At 43.7% G+C, this 23,501-nt stretch overlaps 2 protein-coding genes across 6 annotated transcripts in view; one reads left to right on the forward strand and one right to left on the reverse strand.

Annotated features, from left to right (window-relative positions):
* Positions 1-6,591, forward strand: part of DRC12 (dynein regulatory complex subunit 12 homolog) — a 28,272-nt gene extending 21,681 nt beyond the window's left edge. For all 5 annotated transcript variants that reach the window (XM_067470786.1, XM_067470783.1, XM_067470784.1 and 2 more), the window contains exons 5-7: positions 958-1,050; positions 4,974-5,104; positions 5,353-6,591. In XM_067470786.1, the coding sequence (XP_067326887.1) occupies positions 958-1,050; positions 4,974-5,104; positions 5,353-5,481 (353 nt within the window). In that variant the 3' untranslated portion in view covers positions 5,482-6,591. The remainder of the gene's footprint in view (positions 1-957; positions 1,051-4,973; positions 5,105-5,352) is intronic.
* Positions 6,592-7,083: 492 nt separating this feature from the next.
* NHERF4 (NHERF family PDZ scaffold protein 4) lies at positions 7,084-23,208 on the reverse strand. Its single transcript, XM_060786954.2, has 10 exons — positions 23,005-23,208; positions 19,880-19,907; positions 17,536-17,600; positions 17,182-17,393; positions 16,845-17,031; positions 15,807-15,943; positions 14,043-14,247; positions 12,423-12,619; positions 9,186-9,392; positions 7,084-7,558 (listed from the first exon to the last, which is right to left on the reverse strand). Exons 1-10 carry the CDS (start codon positions 23,096-23,098, stop codon positions 7,529-7,531), a joined length of 1,362 nt encoding a protein of 453 aa, XP_060642937.2. The 5' UTR covers positions 23,099-23,208; the 3' UTR covers positions 7,084-7,528.
* Positions 23,209-23,501: the final 293 nt, after the last annotated feature.

Below are 23,501 nucleotides of genomic sequence, written 5' to 3' on the forward strand. Positions count from 1 at the left end.
CAAGCATCCTCAGAGGTAGTGAGGTCTGTTGGAATTAGGAAAAATGGGTTTATATATCTGTGGAATGACCAGGGTGAGACAAAGGACTTTTGTCTACTGGGCCTAGCTGTGAATCTTTCAGCTGATCACCTTGATTAGCATTCAATGGCTTGGAAGTGCCTGGGAGGAATCTTTTGTTGAGAGTGATTTTATGTGCCTGTTTGTTTCCTCTCAGTTGTTTTGCTGTTGTAATTTTTGAGTTTTTTTAATACTGGCAGCCAGATTTTGTTCATTTTCATGGTTTCTTCCTTTTTGTTGAAATTGTCCCCATGCTTGTGGATTTCAATGGCTTCTCTGTGTAGTCTGACATGGTGGTTGTGCGAGTGGTCCAGCACTTCTGTGTTCTCAAATAATATGCTGTGTCCAGGTTGGTTCATCAGGTGCTCTGCTATGGCTGATTTCTCTGGTTGGAGTAGTTTGCAGTGCCTTTCATGTTCCTGCAAGCTACTCCAACCAGAGAAATCAGCCATAGCAGAGCTAGCCCCAGCAGACAAAAGTCCTTTGTCCCACCCTGGTCATTCCACAGATATATAAACCCATTTTTCCTACTTCCAACAGACCTCACTACCTCTGAGGATGCTTGCCATAGATGCAGGCGAAACGTCAGGAGAAACATTGCCTCCAGAACATGGCCATATAGCCCGGAAAAACCTACAACAACCCAGTGATTCCAGCCATGAAAGCCTTCGACAATACTTGTTCTTTGTTGATCATCTGCATGGCATATTTTCTTTCTTTGCCAAGACACTGTGTGGACCGATCAAACATGAGCTATGCATGGTTTTACATTACGCCACAGTTTATTCATCTTGTGTTACATTGTCAAGCACAACAGATAAAAATAACTCTTGGTGGTCAATGAGGATGACTCTTTCTCCCCTTCGTCTCCTCCTTCCATGTTCCATATTTGGTTTCCAGAGATGATCCGCAAGTACCAGCAGCTTCAGCACCAGGCCGATTCTCGGATACAGCGACTAGAGGATGAGATGAAGAGCTTGCAGGAAAAGCTTGGTATGGCACCAATTCGAATATAGTCACTGTGATGTTGGATAGCAAGGAGTTCATCCACATTCTGGAATTAATGCAGTTTGACTCCACTTTAACTGCCATGTCTCAATGCTATGGAATCCTGGGATGTATAATTTGGCTGAGGACAAGCAGAGAAGGCTAAAGACTTTGTAAAACTATAGCTCCCTCGAGTTGAAGTGTTGTCAAACTGCATTAATTCTACAGTGTAGATGCCCCCAAGATTTACCCATTGCTGGTCTTCCATCTGAAGACCTGGAATATTGTGTCCAATTCTGGGCACCACAATTCAAGAGAGATATTGACAAGCTGGAATGTGTCCAGAGGAGGGCGACTAAAATAATCAAGGGTCTGGAGAACAAGCCCTATGAGGAGCGGCTTAAGGAGCTGGGCATGTTTAGCCTGAAGAAGAGAAGGCTGAGAGGAGATATGATAGCCATGTATAAATATGTGAGAGGAAGCCACAGGGAGGAGGGAGCAAGCTTGTTTTCTGCTTCCTTGGAGACTAGGACGTGGAACAATGGCTTCAAACTACAAGAGAGGAGATTCCATCTGAACATGAGGAAGAACTTCCTGACTATGAGAGTCGTTCAGCAGTGGAACTCTCTGCCCCGGAGTGTGGTGGAGGCTCCTTCTTTGGAAGCTTTTAAACAGAGGCTGGATGGCCATCTGTCAGGGGTGCTATGAATGCAATTTTCCTGCTTCTTGGCAGAATGGGGTTGGACTGGATGGCCCACGAGGTCTCTTCCAACTCTTGGATTCTATGATTCTATGACAAAGAGGCACTAAGTTAATAGCTCAACCCTTCCTTCCCTTCACTCAACTTTATAATTTTCCTTACTTTTTTTGGTGAAGGGATGTGAAATCTGTAGATTCAGAAAGAAGAACAATTTACATAATTTAGGCCAGAAATTTACCTTGCTTCTTAAAGAATAAAATTGGAGTAATTCCACCAGAATAATTGCTCCCTCTTGTGGAAATGAAAATATAAAACAGTTTGCCGGATAGGAAGACACTGCTTCTTCCCAACTAGAGAAACAAATATATATATTTTTATGTTGAAGTGATGAAAATAATCCTGCTTCTTTCCCAAGTGAGTCAAAACAGAAATGATGAAAAGAACCTAAACACATGCATAGTCAGTTTGAATTTCCATTTCTGCTTTATCCATCACCTAATCAATCATATAGTAAGGGTGAAGGTTTCCCCTTGACATTAAGTCTGGTGGAATCCGACTCTGGGGGTTGGTGCTCATCTCCATTTTTAAGCTGAAGAGCTGGCGTTGTCCGTAGACACCTCCAAGGTCATGTGGCCAGCATGACTGCATGGAGCGCTGTTACCTTCCCGTCAAAGCGGTACTTAATTATCTACTCACACTCGCATGTTTTCGAATTGCTAGGTTGGCAGGAGCTGGGGCTAACAGCAGGAGCTCATCCCACTACCTGGATTCGAACCTGCAACCTTTTGATCAGCAAGTTCAGCAGCTCAGCGGTTTAACCCACTGCACCACTGCAGACCCATATTAAGCATATAGGATTGTACTATTTGGCCTATTTAACAAACTTAAAAATCCAAAAGCCTTAGCTGTATATAAGCAAAATATACACTATATTAAAGTGGAACCATATCCTAAGCAAATGTGGTTTTTTGAGGGGAGGGGATTTTTGTTTGGGTGAAAAATGATAATAGAAGCCAAAAATGTTGCAACAAAAAGAAAATGTATTCTTTAGAGAGAAATATATATCATACAGTCACAATCTTAAGGCCTAGACTAGCAGCATATTTGAACATTAGCCTTCATTTTGTGTTTAAAATACTTATCTTTTCAACATTGTCTTATCATTGCACACACAAACCAAATGCTCCTCTGCGTCCAGGAGGGACAGAAAGGCACCTGGCATTCCATTGTTGTGTTTGTCTACAGCACATCCAGGAATTGTTGTTTTCTTATATGTAAAACGTCATATGTACACTTCCTGGCATTTAGAGCAAATAAAACTTCAAAACTTCCATTCCGAGAAAATAATTAATCTGAGGGTTGTTTTTCCTCCTCCAATGTTCAACAAAATCATCCCATTTAGTCACCGGAAAACTGAAAATGTACCCTTTTGAGTAGATAAAAGTCACAGGGAGAGGTGGGTAATAAATTCATCATCATCATCATCATCATCATCATCATCATCATTACTAGCCGTCCCCTGCCATGCATTGCTGTGGCCCACATGGGAGTTCTGTGTGGGAGGTTTGGCCCAATTCTATCGTTGGTGAGATTCAGAATGCTCTGTGATTGTAGGTGAACTATACATCCCAGGAACTACAACTCCCAAATGTCAAGATTCTATTTTTCCCAAACTCCACCAGTGCTTACATTTGGGCATATTGAGTATTTGTGTAGAGTTTGGTCCAGATCCATCATTGTTTGAGTCCACAGTGATCTCTGGATGTAGGTGAACTACAACTCCAAAACCAAAGGACACTGCCCACCAAACCCTTCCAGTATTTTCTGTTGGTCATTGGAGAACTGTGTGGCAAGTTTGGTTCAATTCCATCGTTGTTGGAGCCCAGAAGGCTCTTTGATTGTAGGTGAACTATACATCCCAGCAAATACAATTCCCAAATGACAAAATCAATTTTTTTTTAGTGAAGGACATACATTGGGTTGTTAGGTGTCTTGTGTCCAAATTTGGTGTCAATTCCCCCAGTGGTTTTTGAGTTCTGTTAATCCCACAAACAAACATTACATTTTTATTTATATAGATTATTATTTTACTGACACCACGGTATGTCACAGGCAGCAAACTGGATTTCGTATCACAAAATCACAAGTCGACCCTTCCCAAGCATCTAGGACTGAGTGATGTATTTTCGGATGATGTGCACAGATCCAAGTCAGGCAGCCTTTTGCAGTTGACAGATCGTGATTTTGTCAATGTTTATTGTTTCCAAATGCCGGCTGAGATCTTTTGGCACGGCACCCAGTGTGCCGATCATCACTGGGACTACCTGTCCTGGTTGATGCCAGAGCCTTTGCTGTTCAATTTTGAAGTCCTCATAACGGCTTGAGTTTTTCTTGTTGTTTTTCCTCAACTCGGCTGTCACCTGGAATGGCGACATCAATAATCCAGACTTTTTTCTTTTTCACAATCGTGTGTTGTGTTCCAAAACTTTGTCAGTCTGGATTCGAAGGTCTCACAGTATTTTTGCATGTCCATTTTCCATGACCTTTGTGGGTTTTGATCCCACCAATTCTTTACTGCTGGCAGGTGGTACTTGTGACATAAGTTCCAGTGAATCATCTGAGCCAGAGTTGTGTCTTTGTTTGTAGTCTGTTTGTGTGATTTTCTTGCAGCAGCAGAAAGATTATTATTAAATGTATTATTATTATTATTATTATTATTAGGCTAAAAATTCTGCCTGCTCCTTACCCCAGGAGTACTTCCATAGCCATATCGCCAACACATCATCCTAAGTCCTGCTGCCTTATAGAAGTTTCCTGCTACTTCCTTTATTATCATCTGCTCAGCTTTCCTTTCCCATAGGTAAAGGTAAAGGTTTTCCCCTGACATGAAGTCCAGTCATGTCTGACTCTGGGAGTTGGTGCTCATCTCCATTTCTAAGCCGAAGAGCCGGCATTGTCCATAGACATCTCCAAGGTCATGTGGCCGGCATTACTGCATGGAGCGCCATTACCTTCCCACCGGAGCGGTACCTATTGATCTACTCACACTCGCTTTGTTGGTAGAAGCTGGGGCTAACAGTGGGAGCTCACACCACTCCCTGGATTCGAACCTGTGACCTTTTGGTCAGCAAGTTCAGCAGCTCAGTGCTTTAACCCACTGCGCCACCAGTGGCTCCTTTCCCATATTTTCTATTATTCCATATTTTCTTCTCTCCTCTTTGCTTGGCAGTCGCTTGTCAAGAAGAGCTGCAACAAACCCAGCAGTTCAATGCTATGTTGGTGGAAGAGAAGGACACCACCATTGCGGAGATGCAACGCAAGATCGACCAGATGGAGACTGAATATGAAAAAATCCTGCATGTGAGTTGGATGGATAGCAAAGCACAGGAGCCACGTTGTCTTAGGCAAAGGCAACAGGGTTGGTTTAGTACTTTCATTGACAATAGCTCAGGAAGAAGCAGTTATTCCCAACATTGCTCCAGGATGTGCAAAGACATTCATGAATTGCTCTCTAACCTGTCTGGGCTCCTTGGTGTTCCAACCTTTTGGTGGTGAGATGTGGTCACATAGAGACCTTTCATACTAGCTTTTGCTTCCTCTGTTCTCAGGCCAGCTTGGACCAAGTGATGTCCAAAATGCAGGTGGTCAAGCTCAGCTGGGAGAAGGAGGCCACTGGCATCCACATGGAGTACAAGGAGCGGCTTAAGGAATTTGGACTCAGACCTTTGGAGATGTGATGGATTATTCTGACATGCTGTTAACTCTTAGTGTTGCACCTGAAGCCAAGACTAGATTTCAAATGTCTTGAGGAGTTAGAGTAACTATTGTGTCTCTGAGGGTGTGCAGAGTGCATTTCAGTTCTTGTCCTGACCATTGCTATCCTGACTATCATTCATCAATGTAATATAGGAACTATTGGTTGGGGACTTGCAAGATGTGTGTTCTACTGAACCATGGAATTCACTCAACATTCATACAGCTGCTATTCTCTCTAGCCTGACCTACTTCACAAGGCTGTTGTGGGGGTAAAGTAAAGACTTAAGCCCATTGGAGGAAAGATATATAAATATAACTATTTGAGGTTGGGTTGTTGTAGGTTTTTTTGGGCTATATGTCCATGGTCTAGAGGCATTCTCTCCTGACGTTTCGCCTGCATCTATGCCAAGCATCCTCAGAGGTATTTGAGGATGCTTGCCTCAAAGTGTCTGCTCCTGTGCAATTTTGCCACTCTCCATACGTACACTATCTCTCTCCTTCCCATGGAGCAGAGCATAGTGGGTGAACCAGACTCCTCAGGTCTGTCACAATATTGAGTCTTTTATAGGAATATTCTGCTGATGTAGTCCCAAAGTTGTAAATTAATGATAGATGTCTCCCATCCTGGTTCCATCTCAGTTTCTTAGTCAGATGTTGACTCTTCTTGATTGCTGTTGACAACACAAGGATTGTGTGGACTTCCTTCGTAACATTGTAAACATTGATCTTATCACTGTCCAGTTCTTATCACAGTTTACTTTTCAGTTCTTATTAGCAACTTTTAATTATAGTCCAGCAAGCAGATAGTTAGTCATTGCAGGCCTTAATAACAACCCAATAACTATTTCTATTTGTGCCATTATTCAGAATCAAAGACTCCACTTTTGGCATATTGGACTGCACTGGAAGTATCTCAGATCCACACAGCCTTGCTATTTGTCTCTTCTAATGGTAATATTTCAATTAACAGAGATAATTTTCTCTCTAGCTGATCCCCTTCGCATTGATGGCAAAGCTGCCTGGGAGCAAGAAGATCACACTTGCTTCCCTTTTGGGTTCTAGAACCAATAGTTATTATACTTCAGCCTGCAACTATTATACTTCAGCCTCTGGGGATTCTGGGCCTGCAAGTGATCAGAAGAGTCAACAAGAGATTTTAAGTCCTGAAAATGAGTGGTCTGTGTCTGAAGGCCACATTCCTGAAAGGCAGTTCACTAGGGAAACAATGTCAGGAACAGATCAGAGTTCAGAGGATGAAACTGAAAGACTAATGAGCAGTTAGATAGGAGATTTACATTCCATCAACATACAGCTTCTCAGGAGCGTGTATGAAGGTCAAAACGCTTATTACCCAAGAAGTCCTTATCAGTTTCCCAGGGGAGAAGGCATGATTTTCTCTCTATATTAGCTAGCTCAGCAGATGGGTCCATCAGTCCAGGCAATGTTGGTGTTTGAGAATAGAACTATTGTCAAATCAAGGAATTTTTAGTTTCATGTTCCATGTTTACTTTTGTTTATGTCTCATGAGTCCGAGTTTTGAGGACTGTTCCTGAACCTCAAGTTTTGGATTTATTTTGCTTTTGTATTCCTGGTTTTTGATGCTATTGCTGTACTATGCTTTCTGTGGATTATTCTTGATACTTGGAGTTTTTTAAACTTTTTGCTGAATTGCTTTTCATATATATATTCTTCAATAAACTGCTTTGCTATTTTAACTTGGACTGGAGTGTGTGTTAAGTACAGAGGTGGTTCCCAGCCTTGGAGTGCAATACCAGTGACCCAAGGTAAAAAAGATTGTCTCTTGTTCATTTTGGAGGCATCTTGTAGATTCCTCATCTGTCTGTAGAAAATATTATCGGAGATCCATGAGGCAGCAGTTGACACAAAACAAAAAATCAGACTGGATAGTCAGAGGCCAGATTGCAACATGAGCATTTGTGCAAAAATACAAAGGATTCTCTCTGGCCTCCAATGCTTGTACAACTGGAAAGGAGAACTGCATCTTCAGTTATCATGGCTGGGCAGCTTCTAAAATGCCTGGGTCAGTCCATCATGGCCCTGAATAGGAATTTTAGAAAAGAGAATATAGCTCAAGTCATGGCTTTTAAAAGATAACACAAAGAAATGCAGAAGAGCAGGGTTACAGGTGCAGAAGCTACAAAAGAGAGGGCTTTTTTGGTGATAGCACTTTGTGTTGTTTACCTTTTGAAGGTTTCTTTTCAGGTAGTGACTCATGTAATGCATACTCATCTTTTGTGTGTCATTTGAGTACAAAACACATGGGATGCAGCTTCTTAGCCCCAACCAAGATGCAAGGCTAAACACCATTTGAACCTTGCAGATTTTTACAACTTTTGCTGTCACCTCTTACGTCTTGCAAGGTAGACATTGTATGTTTACTTCATCGCTATGCCCTCCTGGTAGAATGGTTCATTTTCATGCTCTTTTGGATCCCAACACCACCAACTGTCTTAATCTAGCCTTGCTAACAGTCACAAAGATCAGACCCAAAGAAGATCTTGAACCTCGAGGTTTTATTTGTGTGTGTGTGTGTGTCAGGAGCGACTTGAAAAACTTGAAAAACTGCAAGTTACTTCTGGTGTGGGAACCCCTGTGCCAGCAGGACTGACGACCAGCAGGTTGCAGGTTCTCAAATCTAGGGAGCAGCGGATGAGCTCCCTCTATCAGCTCCAGCTCCTCATGCGGGGACATGAGAGAAGCGTCCCACAAGGATGATAAAAACATCAAATCATCCGGGCATCCCCTGGGCAACGTCCTTGCAGACGGCCAATTCTCTCACACCAGAAGCGACTTGCAGTTTCTCAAGTCGCTCCTGACACGACAGAAACAAACAAACAAACTTCTGGTGTGAGAGAATTGGCCATCTGCAAGGAGGTTGCCTAGGAGATGCCCAAATGTTTTACCATCCTGTGGGAGGCTTCTCTCATGCCCCTGCATGGGAAGCTGGAGCTGACAGACAGGAGCTCACCCTACTCCCCAGATTCAAACCATTAACCTTTCTGTCAGTAGTCCTGCTGGTACAAGGGTTTAACCCACTGCACCACTGAGCTCCCTCTATCAACTCCGACTCCTCATGCGGGGACATGAGAGAAGCCTCCCACAAGGATGATAACAATATCAAAAATCATCCGGGCGTCCCCTGGGCAACGTCCTTGCAGATGGCCAAGTCTCTCACACCAGAAACGACTTGCATTTTCTCAAGTCGCTCCTGACACGATTAAAAAAACCACTGAGGGTTCTAACTTGAAGGCGAAAGAAGCTCAATATTATGATGTGGAAGGCAATAGGAAAAGCCATTCCACGCTTTCCAACATTTCAGATGAAAACAGAGACATGTGTGGCCAAGTGACATGAAGAACGGGCTCAAGTTGGCTAAAATTATCAATTAGACAAGCTAGGAGAAGCTGCAGAAGTTAGCTTTTGCCTGAGCTGACTGGGAAGGGCAAGGTTCGGCTTCCTTCTCGCTCCTTTCTTCATGGAGGTAAGAAAGCAAGCTACTCCAGCTTGCAGCAATGGAAGTAAGCCAAGGACAAAGGGGGGAAAGCGGGACATTTTACAAACAGCTGCAAAAGGTTGATAGCAGAAGCTTAATCCTGACTATCCTTGCAAAATCAGGACAGTTGAGAGCTATGCTGTTGCTACCCAAGTTGTCGACACAGTTTACCTCTTGCGTGGAAGACCATGGATCTTCACCAGGTTGAAGGGGTGGCCATTCATTGCCATGGGAGGCTGTCCGTGGGTGGCGGAGACAGGCTGTCATGGCAGGGATGTTGTTTTCCTGAAGCATGCTGGGAGGAGAGATGGTGGGATCTGGGAGCTGTACTGATGGATGGTCTGTTTCATCGTAGAAAAGGAGAGGTGACACTCCAACCTAGAAGACCAAAACGAAACTCAGAAGCAATCACTTGTGGACAGGGTTAGGGAAGCTAACAGAGTTTCCTTGAGGATGTTTTGCATCCTCTTGCAGAAGGGTGGAAGACAAGCAACTAAAGAAACTTCTCCCTGAGATACTCCTGATGCAATAAAGAGATTTTAAAACAACACGAGACCCTTTTTTCAACATTGCCAAGAGCACTCACTTACTAAAAATTAGTTGGTTTTTAGATCAGAAGCTAGTATAGTACAGTCCCCATATCTATGTTGGACAGAATGTGTCCACTTTTAGGTCCTCAAGGCAATTCTATGACCTGCTTTGGTCAGAAGTTAGCATCACGTTGTCCTGGAGAACATCTTTAGGAATTTTCTAGGTCTTCCAGAGTTACCCTGTGGGAAGTGAAAGTTGTTTTTGTGTGTGTATTTTTTATGTTTTTACTTGTTATTTTGTCTGTTAAATTTATTAGGCTGTGAATTTAACACAACCTAATAAACTTAATAGACAAAATAACAACTAAAAACATAATAAAAATACAAAAAAATAACTTTCACTTAAGTAATATGTTATTTTGATGTAATTGTCTGTATCAGCGTTTATCAACCTGGGGTTGGGACCCTTGGGGGGGGATCGCAAGGGGGGTGTCGGAGGGGTGGCCGAAGACCATCAGAAAACATGACCAACAGTATTTTCTGTTGGTCATGGGGGTTCTGTGTGGGAAGTTTGGCCCAATTCTATTGTTGGTGGGGTTCACAACACTCTGGTTGTAGGAAAACTATAAATCCCAGCAACTACAACTCCCAAAATGTTAAGGTCTATTTCTCCCAAACTCCACCAGTGTTCACATTTGGGCATATTGAGTATTCATGCCAAGTTTGGTCCAGATCCATCATTATTTGGGTCCACAGTGCTCTCTGGATGTAAGTGAACTACAACTCCAAAACTCAAGGTCAATGCCCACCAAACCCTTTCAGAATTTTTTGTTGGTCATGGGAGTTCTGTATACCAAGTTTGGTTCAATTCCATCATTGGTGGATTTCCGAATGCTCTTTGATTGTAGGTTAACTATAAATCCCAGCAACTACAACTCCCAAATGACAAAATCTTGTTGTTTTATGTTTATTGTTTATATTGTGATTGTTTGTTGAACAGCCACAGACCCATACCTAATATTATTGTTGCCTGCCATAGCATTGCACTCAATTCCCGCCTTTTAAATGTTTAAATTGCCTTGAACAGGCAGGATTACTTTTAATATATGTGTGTTATGGCGGCAATTTTTATGCTTATATTTTGTTTTGTTAATCTTATGGTTATGTTGTTTTTACTTTGTATGTTTTGTGATGTTACCTGGGAACCGCTCTGAGTCCCCTTGGGGAGATGGAGCGGTATATAAGTAAAGTATTATTGTTGTTGTTGTTGTTTGTTGGCATCTAATGATTGACAGTTGTAAGTCACCCTGAGTTACCCCTTGAGGGTTGAGAAGGATGGGATATAAATGCTCAAAATAATAAATAAATGAATAATCAATCCCCCTCCCCAACCCCACCAGTATTCAAATTTGGGCGTATTGAGTATTTGTGCCAAATTTGGTCCAGTGAATGAAAATACATCTCGCATATCAGATATTTACATGATGATTCATAATAGTAGCTAAATTACGGTTTTGAAGTAGCAACAAAAATAATGTTATGGTTGGGGGTCACCACAACATGAAGAACTGTATTAAGAGGATGTGTCATTAGGTCTGTATGGTTTCTTTTCAGCAATTGAATGTTTGCGCTTACTGTCCTGAGTCCCTTTGAGGAGATGATATTATTATTATTATTATTATTATTATTATTATTATTATTATTATTAGAAACACAACAAGATGAGTCCACAGCAGACACTCTGTTGGCTGTTGTATTGGATCACACGTCGGACCCTTCCCAAGTGTCTAGGACTGTGTGATGTATCGGCAAATCATGCGTGCAGATCCCAGTACGGTGGCCTGCAGCTGGCAGGTGGTAATCTTGTCAGCGCCGATTGTGTTTAAGTGCAGGCCAAGGTCTTTAGGCCAGTGTTTCTCAATCTGGGGGTCGGGACCCCTGGGGGGGGGGTGGTGAGGGGATTTCAGAGGGGTCGCCAAAGACCATCAGAAAACACATATTTCTGATGGTCTTAGGAATCCTTTTGGCAGAGGAGGCTGAAGATCTCCTGCCTGTCCTCATCCTTGTTGGTGTTGGTGAATGACAACTCCCAGAATTCAAAAACACCCCCCTCCCCCAACCCCACCAGTAGTTAATGTTGGCCATGTCAGTAGTGTGCCAAGTTTGGTGCAGATCCATTTTGGGCTGGGTTCAGAGTGCTATTTGATTATAGGTGAACTATAAATACCAGCAATTACAACTTCCAAATGTCAAGGTCTATTTTCCCCAAACTCCACCAGTGTTCACATTTGGGCATATTGAGTATTCATGCCAAGTTTGGTCCAGATCCATCACTGTTTGAGTCCACAGTACTCTGTATGTAGGTGAACTACGACTCCCAAACTCAAGGTCAATGTCCAGCAAACCCTTCCAGTACTTTCTCTTGGTCTTGGGAGTTCTATGTGCCAAATTTGGCTTGATTCTTTTGTTGGTGGAGTTCAGAATGCTCCTTGATTATAGGTTAACTATAAATCCCAGCAAGTACAATTCCCAAATGTCAAAATGAATCTCCCCCAACCCCACCAGTTTTCAAATTTGGGCATATTGGCTATTTGTGTCAGATTTGGTCCAGTGAATGAGAATAAATCCTGCATATCAGATATTTACATTACGATTCATAACAGTAGCAAAATTACAGTTACGAAGTACCAATGGAAATAATGTTATGGTTGGGGGTCACCACAACATGAGGAACTGCATTAAGGGGAATGTTGAGAACCACTCCTTTAGGCACTGTACCCAGTGTGCTGATCACCTCTGGGACAACCCTTACTAGCCTGTTCCAGAGTCTATTATTATTATTATTATTATTATTATTATTATTATTATTATTTCATACCAAGTCGTAGAACTTGCTCCCTTCCGCATCAATGACCAGGAGGGTCACCCGGCTGCTGTCGGCCCGGATCCTCAGCACCATCTCTTGGTGGTCCAGATCCTCTGCGTTCTCCCCATTTATGGCCAGGAGGCGATCACCGTCTCTCATCCCTGCCTTCTCGGCCGGAAGTCCAGCATCCACCTCTCTCAAAAACTGCCCTGCAGAGACAGCATTTTGAAGGCCATGTTGGATGCTTTATATACAAATTTACATTGCTCCTAGACTTTTTGGACAAGGGAAGGGAACTTTTGGATGCTGCTAGGACCACAACTACCATCATCCTTTTTTTCTTTTTGTAACAGTGAAGGAAGAAATTGTTGACCCACCTTAGGGCCAATTCTGGACCATAACTGCCTACCAACTCTGATCCTTACCATAAAATTCATGGGTTCTCTACACCTCAACGGGTGACTTGAAGGCATATACATACACCAATCAAAATAATTCATTTGCTCTATTCCATTTGCAAATTTCCAACGTGATAAATAATTAAATCTGAATGTAGTTAGCATTTACGGGCCCGGTCCTGTTCAACATCTTTATTAATGACTTAGATGAAGGGTTAGAAGGTATGATCATCAAGTTTGAAGATGACACCAAATGGGGAGGGATAGCCAATACTCCAGAGGACAGGAGCAGAATTCACAGATTACGGAGATGGGCCAAAACTAACAAAATGAAGTTCAACAGGGACAAATGCAAGAGACTCCACTTAGGCAGAAAAAACAAAAGGCAAAGAGACAGAATGGGGGACAATGAGGCCTGTCTCGAGAGCAGTACGTGTGAAAAAGATCTTGGAGTCCTCATGGACAACAAGTTAAACATGAGCCAACAATGTGATGTGGCAGCAAAAAAAGCCAATGGGATTTCGGCGTGCATCAATAGGAGTCTAGTGTCTAGATCCAGGGAAGTCATGCTACTGCTCTATTCTGCCTTGATTAGACCACATCTAGAATGCTGTATCCAATGCTGGGCACCACAATTGAAGAGAGATGTTGACAAGCTGGAATGTGTCCAGAGGAGGGCGACTAAAATGATCAAGGGTCTGGAGAACAAGCCCTATGAGGAGCGGATTAAAGAGCTGGGCATGTTTAGCCTGAAGACAAGAAGGCTGAGAGGAGACATGATAAGTGCCATGTATAAATATGTGAGAGGAAGTCATAGGGAAGAGGGAGCAAAGTTGTTTTCTGCTGCTCTGGAGACTAGGACGCGGAGCAATGGCTTCAAACTACAAGAAAGTAAATTCTACCTGAACATGAGGAAGGACTTTCTGACTGTGAGAGCTGTTCAGCAGTGGAACTCTCTGCCCCAGAGTGTAGTGGAGGCTCCTTCTTTGGAGGCTTTTAAACAAAGGCTGGATGGCCATCTGTCAGGAGTGCTTTGAATGCAATTTTCCTGCTTCTTGGCAGAATGGGGTTGGACTGGATGGCCCACCAGGTCCAACCCCGTTCTGCCAACTCTATGATTCTAATTCATTTGCCTTATTCCATTGGCAAATTTCCAACTTGATAAATAATTAAATCTGAATGTAGTTAGTATCTTCTGCTATGGCACATGGCACACATTTTGGCTCAGACTTACCTCTCTTCCCAGAGCAACATTTTTCTTCTTTCAGCAAGAAGCCATAGCCGTCCGGACCCCTCACCATCTCCAGTTTCCTCACTTCAAATGGAACCAGGGGCGCCTCGGCCATGGCAGCGGTGACTTTAATGCCCCGCTGGCGATAGAATTCCTCCGATTCGGCATCGATCGCCAAGAGTCCCATTGGGTTGCTGCTGTGTTTGAGCTGGAATCCAAAGCAGACATCAAAGAAAAGAAGGAGGCAGATGGACTCTCGTTATCCATCACCACCTACAGTCCAAAGTATTTTGGATAATGGATTGTATACTATAATTTATCTGTATAATTTCTTTTATAATCACACAGTATAGGTTTATGGTTTAATATTTTATTATGTCTTCCTTCCTCCAGCCTCTAATGTATTGGAACATTACAATTGGAACAGAGAACTGCGTCTTCAGTGATCATGGCTGTGCAGCTTCTAAAATGCCTGTCATCATTTGCTTTGGCCGGCAAATACAGCTATTCTTTAGAGAGAATAGCTTTATTTCCCTCCATGCCATCCTACCAAGCAAGAAGGGGACTTCTGAGAACATGCAGAGTGCATGCCTCTTCACCATAGCCACATCTTAAGTTTTTTTTCTGAAGGTCAGGAGAGAGGGAGCTGACCTGATTTCCTTGGGAAGGGAGTTCCACAGGTGGCTTATGGAACTCCCTTGGGGAGAGAGTTCCACAGGCCACCATTGAGAAGGTCTCTTGTCACCACCAGTTGCACCTGCAAGGGGTGTGGAACTGAGAGCAGGGCCTCCCCCGATGATCTTAACCTCCGAGGATGTCATATGTTCTGCAGTTGATGGTGATTGGTGATGGAAGGGTTAATGTGAGTATTAGAGGGTTTGGTAATCTGTAAGTGGGAGTTCATGGGTGAAAGCAATTAGGTGTGGAGGTGTGCAGGAGATAGATTGCAGCGGGGTGTTACTGGATTTAAGGAGCTAACCTTGAGACTGATCTTTGGGAGAAAAGTATCTGTTGTATTTTGGTGGTGGATGCTGCTGGTTTTTCTCCCAGGCCTGTTGGATTTTTCAGTATCCTGACGTGTCTCCTGTAATCTTGGAATCCTGGAACCTTGAACCTCTGGACTGGCTTTTGACTACGGTATAGACTATTGATCCCTGGACTTTGTTATTGAACTATCGGCGTTTGACCACTAGACTGGACCCTTTGACTATGGTGTAGCTTTTGCTATCAGTTTTTGTTTATTCTGTGGCTGAGTGCTATCTTTATGTTTTATATTTTGGTCTATTAAAACAGCCAGCAAGTAAGTGCTGTTTTAATTAAACTGTTTGATAAAACTGGGAGTTTGGTTCATCTCTACCTAAACAAGGCAGAGCCCTGGCAAGGTGACAGAGGAGTATCATAGAGGAAGTCACTTATCGTGGCTGTTACATTCCAGGGCCACCCGCGATAAGTGAAAATCCGTGATGTAGGGATGCTATATTTATTTTAATATTATCTTAATATTTATACATTATTTTAGTAGTTACACACTTTTAAAAAAGTCTTTATAAACTTTAAATAAACCCTGTTTTTGTTTTACCCAGTACTCTTCCTCCTCTTCCTCCTCCATTCAGATTTGGTCGACCACAACTCCCAGCAGCCTTATCCACTGCTGAAGGATGCTGGGAGCTGCAATCCAACAACATATATCTCCTCCAGTTTTTGGCTTTAAAAATTAGACTAAAACTCTGATAGGTAATCCACCAATGTTTCTTTGAGTATCAGGACCTTTTTGTTCAGTTGGGCAGAAGTCCATCTCTCCACGCTGATGCCATTGAGCTCCAAAAGCCATGTGCCATCTGGGACTCCTGCCTTATAAGCTGGCCCATCCTTTGGCACCGAAAGCCGGAATGTGCCCTTCACCCCTGGAGGGAAGGACACAATGATGATGATGCATAACAACAACAACAAACAGTCTCAACAACAACAATGAAGCTCACAATTTTCCCTATAGTGTGTCAATGAGTATATTGATTACGAAGAAGGAAAGTTCTGGAGCTTGTAGTCCAAAAAGGGAACTTTTCCAAGCTATATCAGTATAATACCTCATTTTTTTTGTCGTGTCAGGAGTGACCTGAGAAACTGCAAGTTGCTTCTGGTGTGAGAGAATTGGCTGTCTGCAAGGACGTTGCCCAGGGGACACCTGGATGATTTGATGTTTTACCATCCTTGTGGGAGGCTTCTCTCATGTCCCCGCATGAGGAACTGGAGCTGATAGAGGGAGCCCATCCGCCTCTCCCCAGATTCGAACCTGCAACCTGTCGGTCTTCAGTCCTGTCGGCACAGGGGTTTAACCCACTGCGCCACCGCGTTAACCTGCTATGATTCCATCCAAAGGAATCCTGGGATCTGTAGTTTTGGGAGCTAAGCAAAAAGAACTCTCACAAGAACCTTGCAAAGCTACCATTTCCAGAATTCATGAATGGAAAGCCAGGAATACTCACTGGGTATAAAACATGACTATTGTACAACTAAACCTTGTGGAATAGACTTACGCACTTCTTTCCTTGCGGTACAATATTCCATACCAAGTAATCCCAGCTCCTTCCTTTTTGCATTACTCCCCATTATCCCATCCCTTGCTAAAAGAAATTTCAAATCAGAAGCTGGAAAGCACAATAAATTATGCAAAAGTTACTATTCTGAAATGATGTCGCTAAAGCTACTCTTCTTGAATTGCATAATGCATCCTGATTGCAGGATATCCCTTTCCCCATTGGTGGAATGTGTCTTATTTTTCACCTTCTGACACTTTGTGTTGCTCACCTTCAGGAGACGAAACACTGAAGCCAAAGCCACTTTGGTCCTTGGTGATACAGCACAACTGTGGCTTTTTGTGAGCCGGCAGGAGCTGGCCGACATCTCGGCCGAGGGCTTTGGCCAGTTCGTAGGCATTGCCATCTAAAACAGTGAGCGAAACCTGTTTCCCACTGCGCTTGATCTTCCAAACAACCTGTAAGTGAGAGAGGGAGACAGAACTGAGAGCAAAACACTCTAGGAAAGAAAACACTTTGGATCCTGGAACTTGGAGACGTGTCTTTGGACTCCAATTCCCTAGTTTTCAAATCACTTGACTTTGGAATTATTAGATCCAAAGGTTTACCTTAAAATGCTCCATGCCTTCAACATAATCTCCATTAACCTCAAGGATTCGGTCGCCGTTCTGCAGACCTCTCCGGTGAGCCAGGCCTCCTGGTGTCACTCGGCGGATGATGTGCCCGCTTTGCCCGGCCTCATGGCGCAACACGAACCCAAAGTTCTCACCGTCTTCCTTCTTCAGAGAGCAGAAACGGGGCTGCAAAGCCTCCTCCGGCTCTGTGAAAAGTAGGAGAATCCACAGAAAATGTCAGGATCTGTTGGGATTCATTGGGCATCCCTGGGCAAGGGGTGCCTGATTTGGAAGAAGGAGCAACTTGTAAACACTGGGTCAAGGAATAAGCTGGTCCTTCCTTGTTACCTGCATCTTCTGCCAGGGATAGCACCGGGTTATCGATCCCATCTTTCGGGTTGAATTCAAATTTCCTGTGAAGCCAAGAATAAGAAGGAAGGGTCACCAAGACCTAAGAGAGTCTCATGCCAGAGTTTCCAAGAATAATTTTAAGCATTGCCTCCACAGGTTTGAAATGAGGAAAAAAACATGCACACAATACAGACTTGGCTATGTGGTTTAAATCTCGGCACACCATGCAAATATGATTCTGTAAATTGTTGCAGGCTTTCATGGCCGGAATCCTAGCCATCCACAAACCTAATTAACAGTTGGGCTACACGGTTTATATAAACCTCACTTGCCTAGTTTCCAACAGACCTCGCAGCCTCTGACGATGCCTGCCATAGATGTGGGTGAAATGTCAGGAGAGAATTATTTATTTATTTATTTATTTACTTTACTTTACTTTACTTTACTTGTATACCGCAGTTTCTCAGCCCAACAGGCGACTCAACGCGGTTTACAACAAGGGTAAAAAGTCAATCAACGATATACAATTTAAAACTGTTGTTCGAGAGGGCATTTAATTAAGTGCTAAACAATACGGTAATGAGAACTGGAATGGAACAAGGAATATGAGACTGGCTATGATTCCACTAAGAGACGAAGCGGATGTTTAGTGTAGTCTGTAATTGTTGTATAGTTTATATGTTGTTGAAACTGGCTTTTTTGTAATTGTCTTTTATGTGTACTGTACACCGCCATGAGTCGCCCTTATGGGCTGAGAATGGCGGTTAATAAGTGCATCAAATAAATAAAATAATAAATAAATAAAACCATAAGAACATAGTATGCAAATATTAACACAACAGTAAGAACCCAATACATCTCATCACTAGAGTCGTGATCCAATTCGTCGTCCATATTTCCATTCCTGTGATCATCACATTCATTGCACTGTTTATCCGAATGCCCATTCGAACATCCAAGTTTTTAATCTTCTTCGAAACACCATTAGCGAGGGGGCTGATCTCACCTCCATGGGAAGGGCATTCCACAGCCGAGGGGCCACCACAGAAAAGGCCCTGTCTCTCGTCCCCGCCAGCCGCACCTGTGAAGCAGGTGGGATAGAGAGCAGGGCCTCCCCAGAAGATCTTAGGTTCCTGGAGGGCTGATAGGCTGAGATACGTTCGGATAGGTAGCTTGGGCCAGAACCGTTTAGGGCTTTATAGGCCAACGCCAGCACTTTGAATTGAGCCCGGTAGCAAATCGGCAGCCAGTGGAGCTGGTGCAGCAGAGGAGTTGTATGCTCCCTGCGCTCCGCTCCTGTTAGTATCATGGCTGCCGAGCGTTGGACTAGTTGGAGCTTCTGAGCCGTCTTCAAAGGCAACCCCACGTAGAGAGCGTTGCAGTAGTCTAAACGGGATGTAACCAGAGCGTGGACTACCGTGGCCAAGTCAGACTTCCCAAGGTACGGGCGCAGTTGGCGCACAAGTTTTAACTGTGCAAATGCTCCCCTGGTCACCGCCGAAACCTGGGGTTCCAGGCTCAGCGATGAGTCCAGGATCACACCCAAACTGCGAACCTGCGTCTTCAGGGGGAGTGCGACCCCATCCAACACAGGCTGTAACCCTATACCCTGTTCGGCCTTGCGACTGACCAGGAGTACCTCTGTCTTATCTGGATTCAATTTCAATTTGTTCGCCCTCATCCAGACCGTCACAGCGGCCAAGCACCGGTTCAGGACCTCGACAGCCTCCTTAGTAGCAGGTGGGAAGGAGTGACAGAGTTGGACATCATCCGCGTACAGATGACATTGCATTCCGAAACTCCGGATGAATGCTTCCGGAACATGGCAGACAGCTCGGAAAACTCACAGCAACCCATTCTCTAAATTATTCTAGATATGCACATTTGTGTGTAGATATATAGGGAATGAAGAGCACCAGAACTATTCATTTTCAGTCTAGACCAGGTATGGGCAGACTTGGGCCCTCCAGGTGTTTTGGACTTCAACTCCCACCATTCCTAACAGCCTCAGGCCCTTTCCTTTTCCCGCTGAGGTGGGAATGGTGGGAGTTGGAGTCCAAAACACCTGGAGGAGGGCTCAAGTGTGCCCATACCTGGTCTAGAAGCTCTGCTTACTCTGATCATTGTTGCAGTTTGTGACGCCACGTAATCTCAGTAATTCAGTAACTTTTATCACTGTTTTATTTTCTTGGTTTTGTTTGAACGGTTTAAATACTGCAGGTGGACCTTAGGGTTGCCATAAATTAAACATGATGTATTCAACAAACTGCTTTGGGGTATTGAGAGTGATATAGACACGTCTCCAAAAATTGAGAAAATAATTGCCCAACTTGGCACTTACCCAGTTAATTCAGTGTTGTCCTGGAGTCCTGCAAGAAAGAAGATGTTGGGATAATAAATACAGAACCTGGCTCCTTTGGACAACATGAACTCACATTCAGGGTGACCCTTAGCCAAATTCTTTGCTCGTAAGACAGTGAACTCCAGCCAAAAAGGGCAGCTTTTCCTTGGCCTTTTTCAACAGTCTTGGGTTAATCCAACACTCATTAGACAGGTTGAAGTCCTGGCCAGATTAGAAACCCGAATTGCAGGTGAATGACTGCTGTGGCTGGTTCAAGAATTTTCAGTGCAATTAAACCACTATATGGAACTGAGTGTCACACTAAATGGAAGAGCACGTCCTCCTCAATTTAATCTCTCACACATTAAACAGAGTCCAGGTTTAAGAAGACTACAGTGTTCGGGTTGCTGTAGGTTTTTTTCAGGCTGTATGGCCATGATCTAGATCAGTGTTTCTCAACCTGGGGGTCTGGACCTCTGAGGGGGTCATGAGGGGGTGTCAGAGGAGTCGCAAAGACAATTAGAAAACACAGTATTTTCTGATGACTGTGGGGGTTCCGTGTGGGAGGTTTGGCCCAATTCTGTCATTGGTAGAGTTGAGAATGCTCTTTGATTATAGGTGAACTATAAATCCCAGCAACTACAACTCCCAAATGTCAAGGTCTATTTTCCCCAAACTCCACCAGTGTTCACATAGGGAAGAGGGAGCAAGCTTGTTTTCTGCTGCCCTGGAGAGTAGAACGCAATGGAACAGTGGCTTCAAACTACAGGAAAGGAGTGTTGAGAATATCTGTATGTGTGTTTTGATTAACGGTATTGTAGTTTTCAAAGTTAGTGATTATGTGCTTAGAAATGTTATGCTTTGTAATGCAATGTGCTGGAGGTTGTAATTCCTGTGTGGAAAGGGCCAACTGTATTGTGAAGGAGGAATCGTAAATCCGAGTGCAGAAAGTGTTGTATGCTGTCTAGCATCGAGAGTGTCATACGTCATCACGTCACTAAGGAATGTGGGAGTGTGCCGTATTCTTGATTGCAACGAAGAGCCGAGCCATGTAGATGTTTTTGTTTCTCATTCTGTTTAGTTCTAGTGTAAATATGTTTTGTGTTAAAAAAACTAGGTTTTTAGACAAGAAGATGTGTTTCAGTGCCTTGTGTGTGCAGAGATCATCGCCGTTCCATTAACAAGGAGATTCCACTTGAACGTTGAATGGGATTGTGGTGCAGCTGGCTGAGTGTCAGCTGCATTAAGATCACTCTGACCAAAAGGTCAGGAGTCTGAAGCCAGCCCGGGTTGGAGTGGGTTTCCAACCAATTATGTGTAGCCTGTTGTCGACCTTTGCAACCTGAAAGACTGTTGCATCTGTCAAGTAGGAAAATAAGGTACCACCTCAAAGTGTGGGGAGGCTAAATTAACTCATTTATGAGGCCATAAAAAAGACTCCAGCAAAGCATTCCAACAGGGAAGCATGCGGGAATGCGGAAGTGCTTCATCAGCATCGCAGATGGACGATGAAAGCGACAGCTCCCCGGTGGCCAGAAAAAGTTAAATAGCCTCTGTGTATGTCTGTATATGTTTGTATGTCAAAAATTGGCATTGAATGTTTGCCATATATGTGTACACTGTAATCCGCCCTGCGGGGTGAGGAGAAGGGCGGAATAGAAAAGCTGTAAATAAATAAATAAATAAATAAACGTTAAGAAGGATATCCTAACTGTGAGAGCTGTTCAGCCGTGGAACTCTCTGTCCCAAAGCCTTCTTTGGGGGCTTTGAAACAGAGGGTGGATGGCCATCTGTCGGGAGTGCTTTGAATGCGATTTTCCTGCTTCTTTTTAGAATGGAGTTGGACTGGATGGCCCACAAGGTCTCTTCCAACTCTAGGAGTCTGTGATTCTAAAGATGGAAATAGTAAGTCAGATGGCTTGATTCAGCTCCAGCTTCTCAAATGGAACCCCGGTGACGTTCTTGCATCATTGAAGGACAGAAGCACAAGTTGAGCTTCTAGCAGGGACTTTTTAATTTGCAGAAATTAAATCAGATTTAGCAGTTTATCTAGCAAATGCCAAAGAATACGACGGAGGCGTGACTAGTGGGTGGCTTGGGGTTTGTCCTGACCTTGTTGCTACTCAATGTTTTTATCTATGACTCATTTCAGGACAACAACAAAAGGAATTCCGTACATTACAACCCTCATTTCCATTGGGAATATGTTCAAAACTCATCTATGCATACCTGAAACACACCTTGTATTTTGATTATACTTGTTGCCAGATACATAGCATAGAAATGCACTGCAAAGGTCTTCAAACACTTCCAGAGTGGGACAATTTTTGGAAAATAGTGGATATTGAATCTGCCTTGGATGTGGAAACCTGGCGCTGATCAGACTGGGAGGTAAGACGGGTTGAGACCCGGCATGAGCAAACTTCCTCCCTTCAGGTGTTTTGGACTTCCACAATTCCTAACACCCTAAAATTGGACACCTTGATTAGCATTTAATAGCCTTGCAGCATCAAAGCCTGGCTGAAAGGATGGAAGGGTTTGCCTTTGCTTCTCCCTGAGGCTGAGAGAGTGTGACTTCCCTAAGGTCACCCATTGGGTTTGCATAGCCGAGCAGGGATTTGAACCCTGCACTCCAGATTTGTATCCCAACACCACAGAGATGTAAAGGAACCGAAGGAATTACAGAAGAGAACTCCAGAGGCCATCTAGTCCACCACCTTTTGCAATGCAGGAGAATCACAATCAAAGCACTCCCAACAGATAGCCATCTAGCCTCTGTTTAAAAGCCTCCACTGGATCAGAATTCATGCCTCCAGCACAGGTAAATTTGAGCCTTCCAAGTGTTTTGGACTCCAACTCCCACCATTCCTAACAGCCTCAGGCCCTTTCCTTTTCCGCTTAAGCGGCTGAGGGGGAAAAGGAAGGGGCCTGAGGCTGTTAGGAATGGTGGGAGTTGGAGTCCAAAACACCTAGGACAAAGTTTGCACATGCCTGGGTTAGACTATATGATCTTTGGAATCCCCTTGGAGTCTACACTTCTATAATGTCCTAAAATTGCATTTGAATTGGTTGTCTGTCTGGCAAGCTTATGAGACAATCAAATCCAACCCTGCAGACATACATACCATGCAAACCCTGCAAAATTCCTTGCTCGGAGGTCCCATTTGGGTCGGTCCCTATGGACCCTCTCTTCTGCCGCTTACCTTCCTTCTGCTTCATGGCTCCTTAAGTGTCTGAGGTCCAAGGTCCAACCTGCGGTGGCAGCTTCACCTGGAGACCCGCCTTTTTGGAAATGAGATCGTGGGAGCTTAATGTTTAAACGGGTCAGGAGACTTTACAAGGCTGGCCTCTCCACCTTCGAGAGAGATAAGCAAGGAGAGGGAAACTCTCTTGTCATTTTCTTGGCAGGGAAGGTTCAACTCTGGACACATTTTGTGCCGTAGGGAAATGAGATGCACAGGAGGAAAACGGTGACGGACTTCGATCAGGAAGAAGGTTATTTCTGAAAACAAACAGGTGGGAAAGGGGTAAAGCAAAAGGAAATTAAAATGAGAGTGTTTACCTTTCTGCCCGCATCATTTTCTATTATTAGTATGTTATGTGACCAACAACCAAACAGATC

This window comes from Anolis sagrei, chromosome 7 (genome assembly GCF_037176765.1).
Source record: "Anolis sagrei isolate rAnoSag1 chromosome 7, rAnoSag1.mat, whole genome shotgun sequence".
Taxonomy (NCBI): Eukaryota; Metazoa; Chordata; class Lepidosauria; order Squamata; family Dactyloidae; genus Anolis; species Anolis sagrei.

Coding starts and splice junctions, on each gene's coding strand:
- NHERF4 (XM_060786954.2), bottom strand. CDS start 23,098: ATGAAGCAGAAGGAAGGTAAGCGGCAGAAGAGAGGGTCCATAGGGACC. Junction 17,394..17,535: donor ATCCCTGGCAGAAGATGCAG/GTAACAAGGAAG, acceptor TACTTTTCACAG/AGCCGGAGGAGGCTTTGCAG. Junction 9,393..12,422: donor GGAGCAAGTTCTACGACTTG/GTATGAAATAAT, acceptor TTGGTCTTCTAG/GTTGGAGTGTCACCTCTCCT.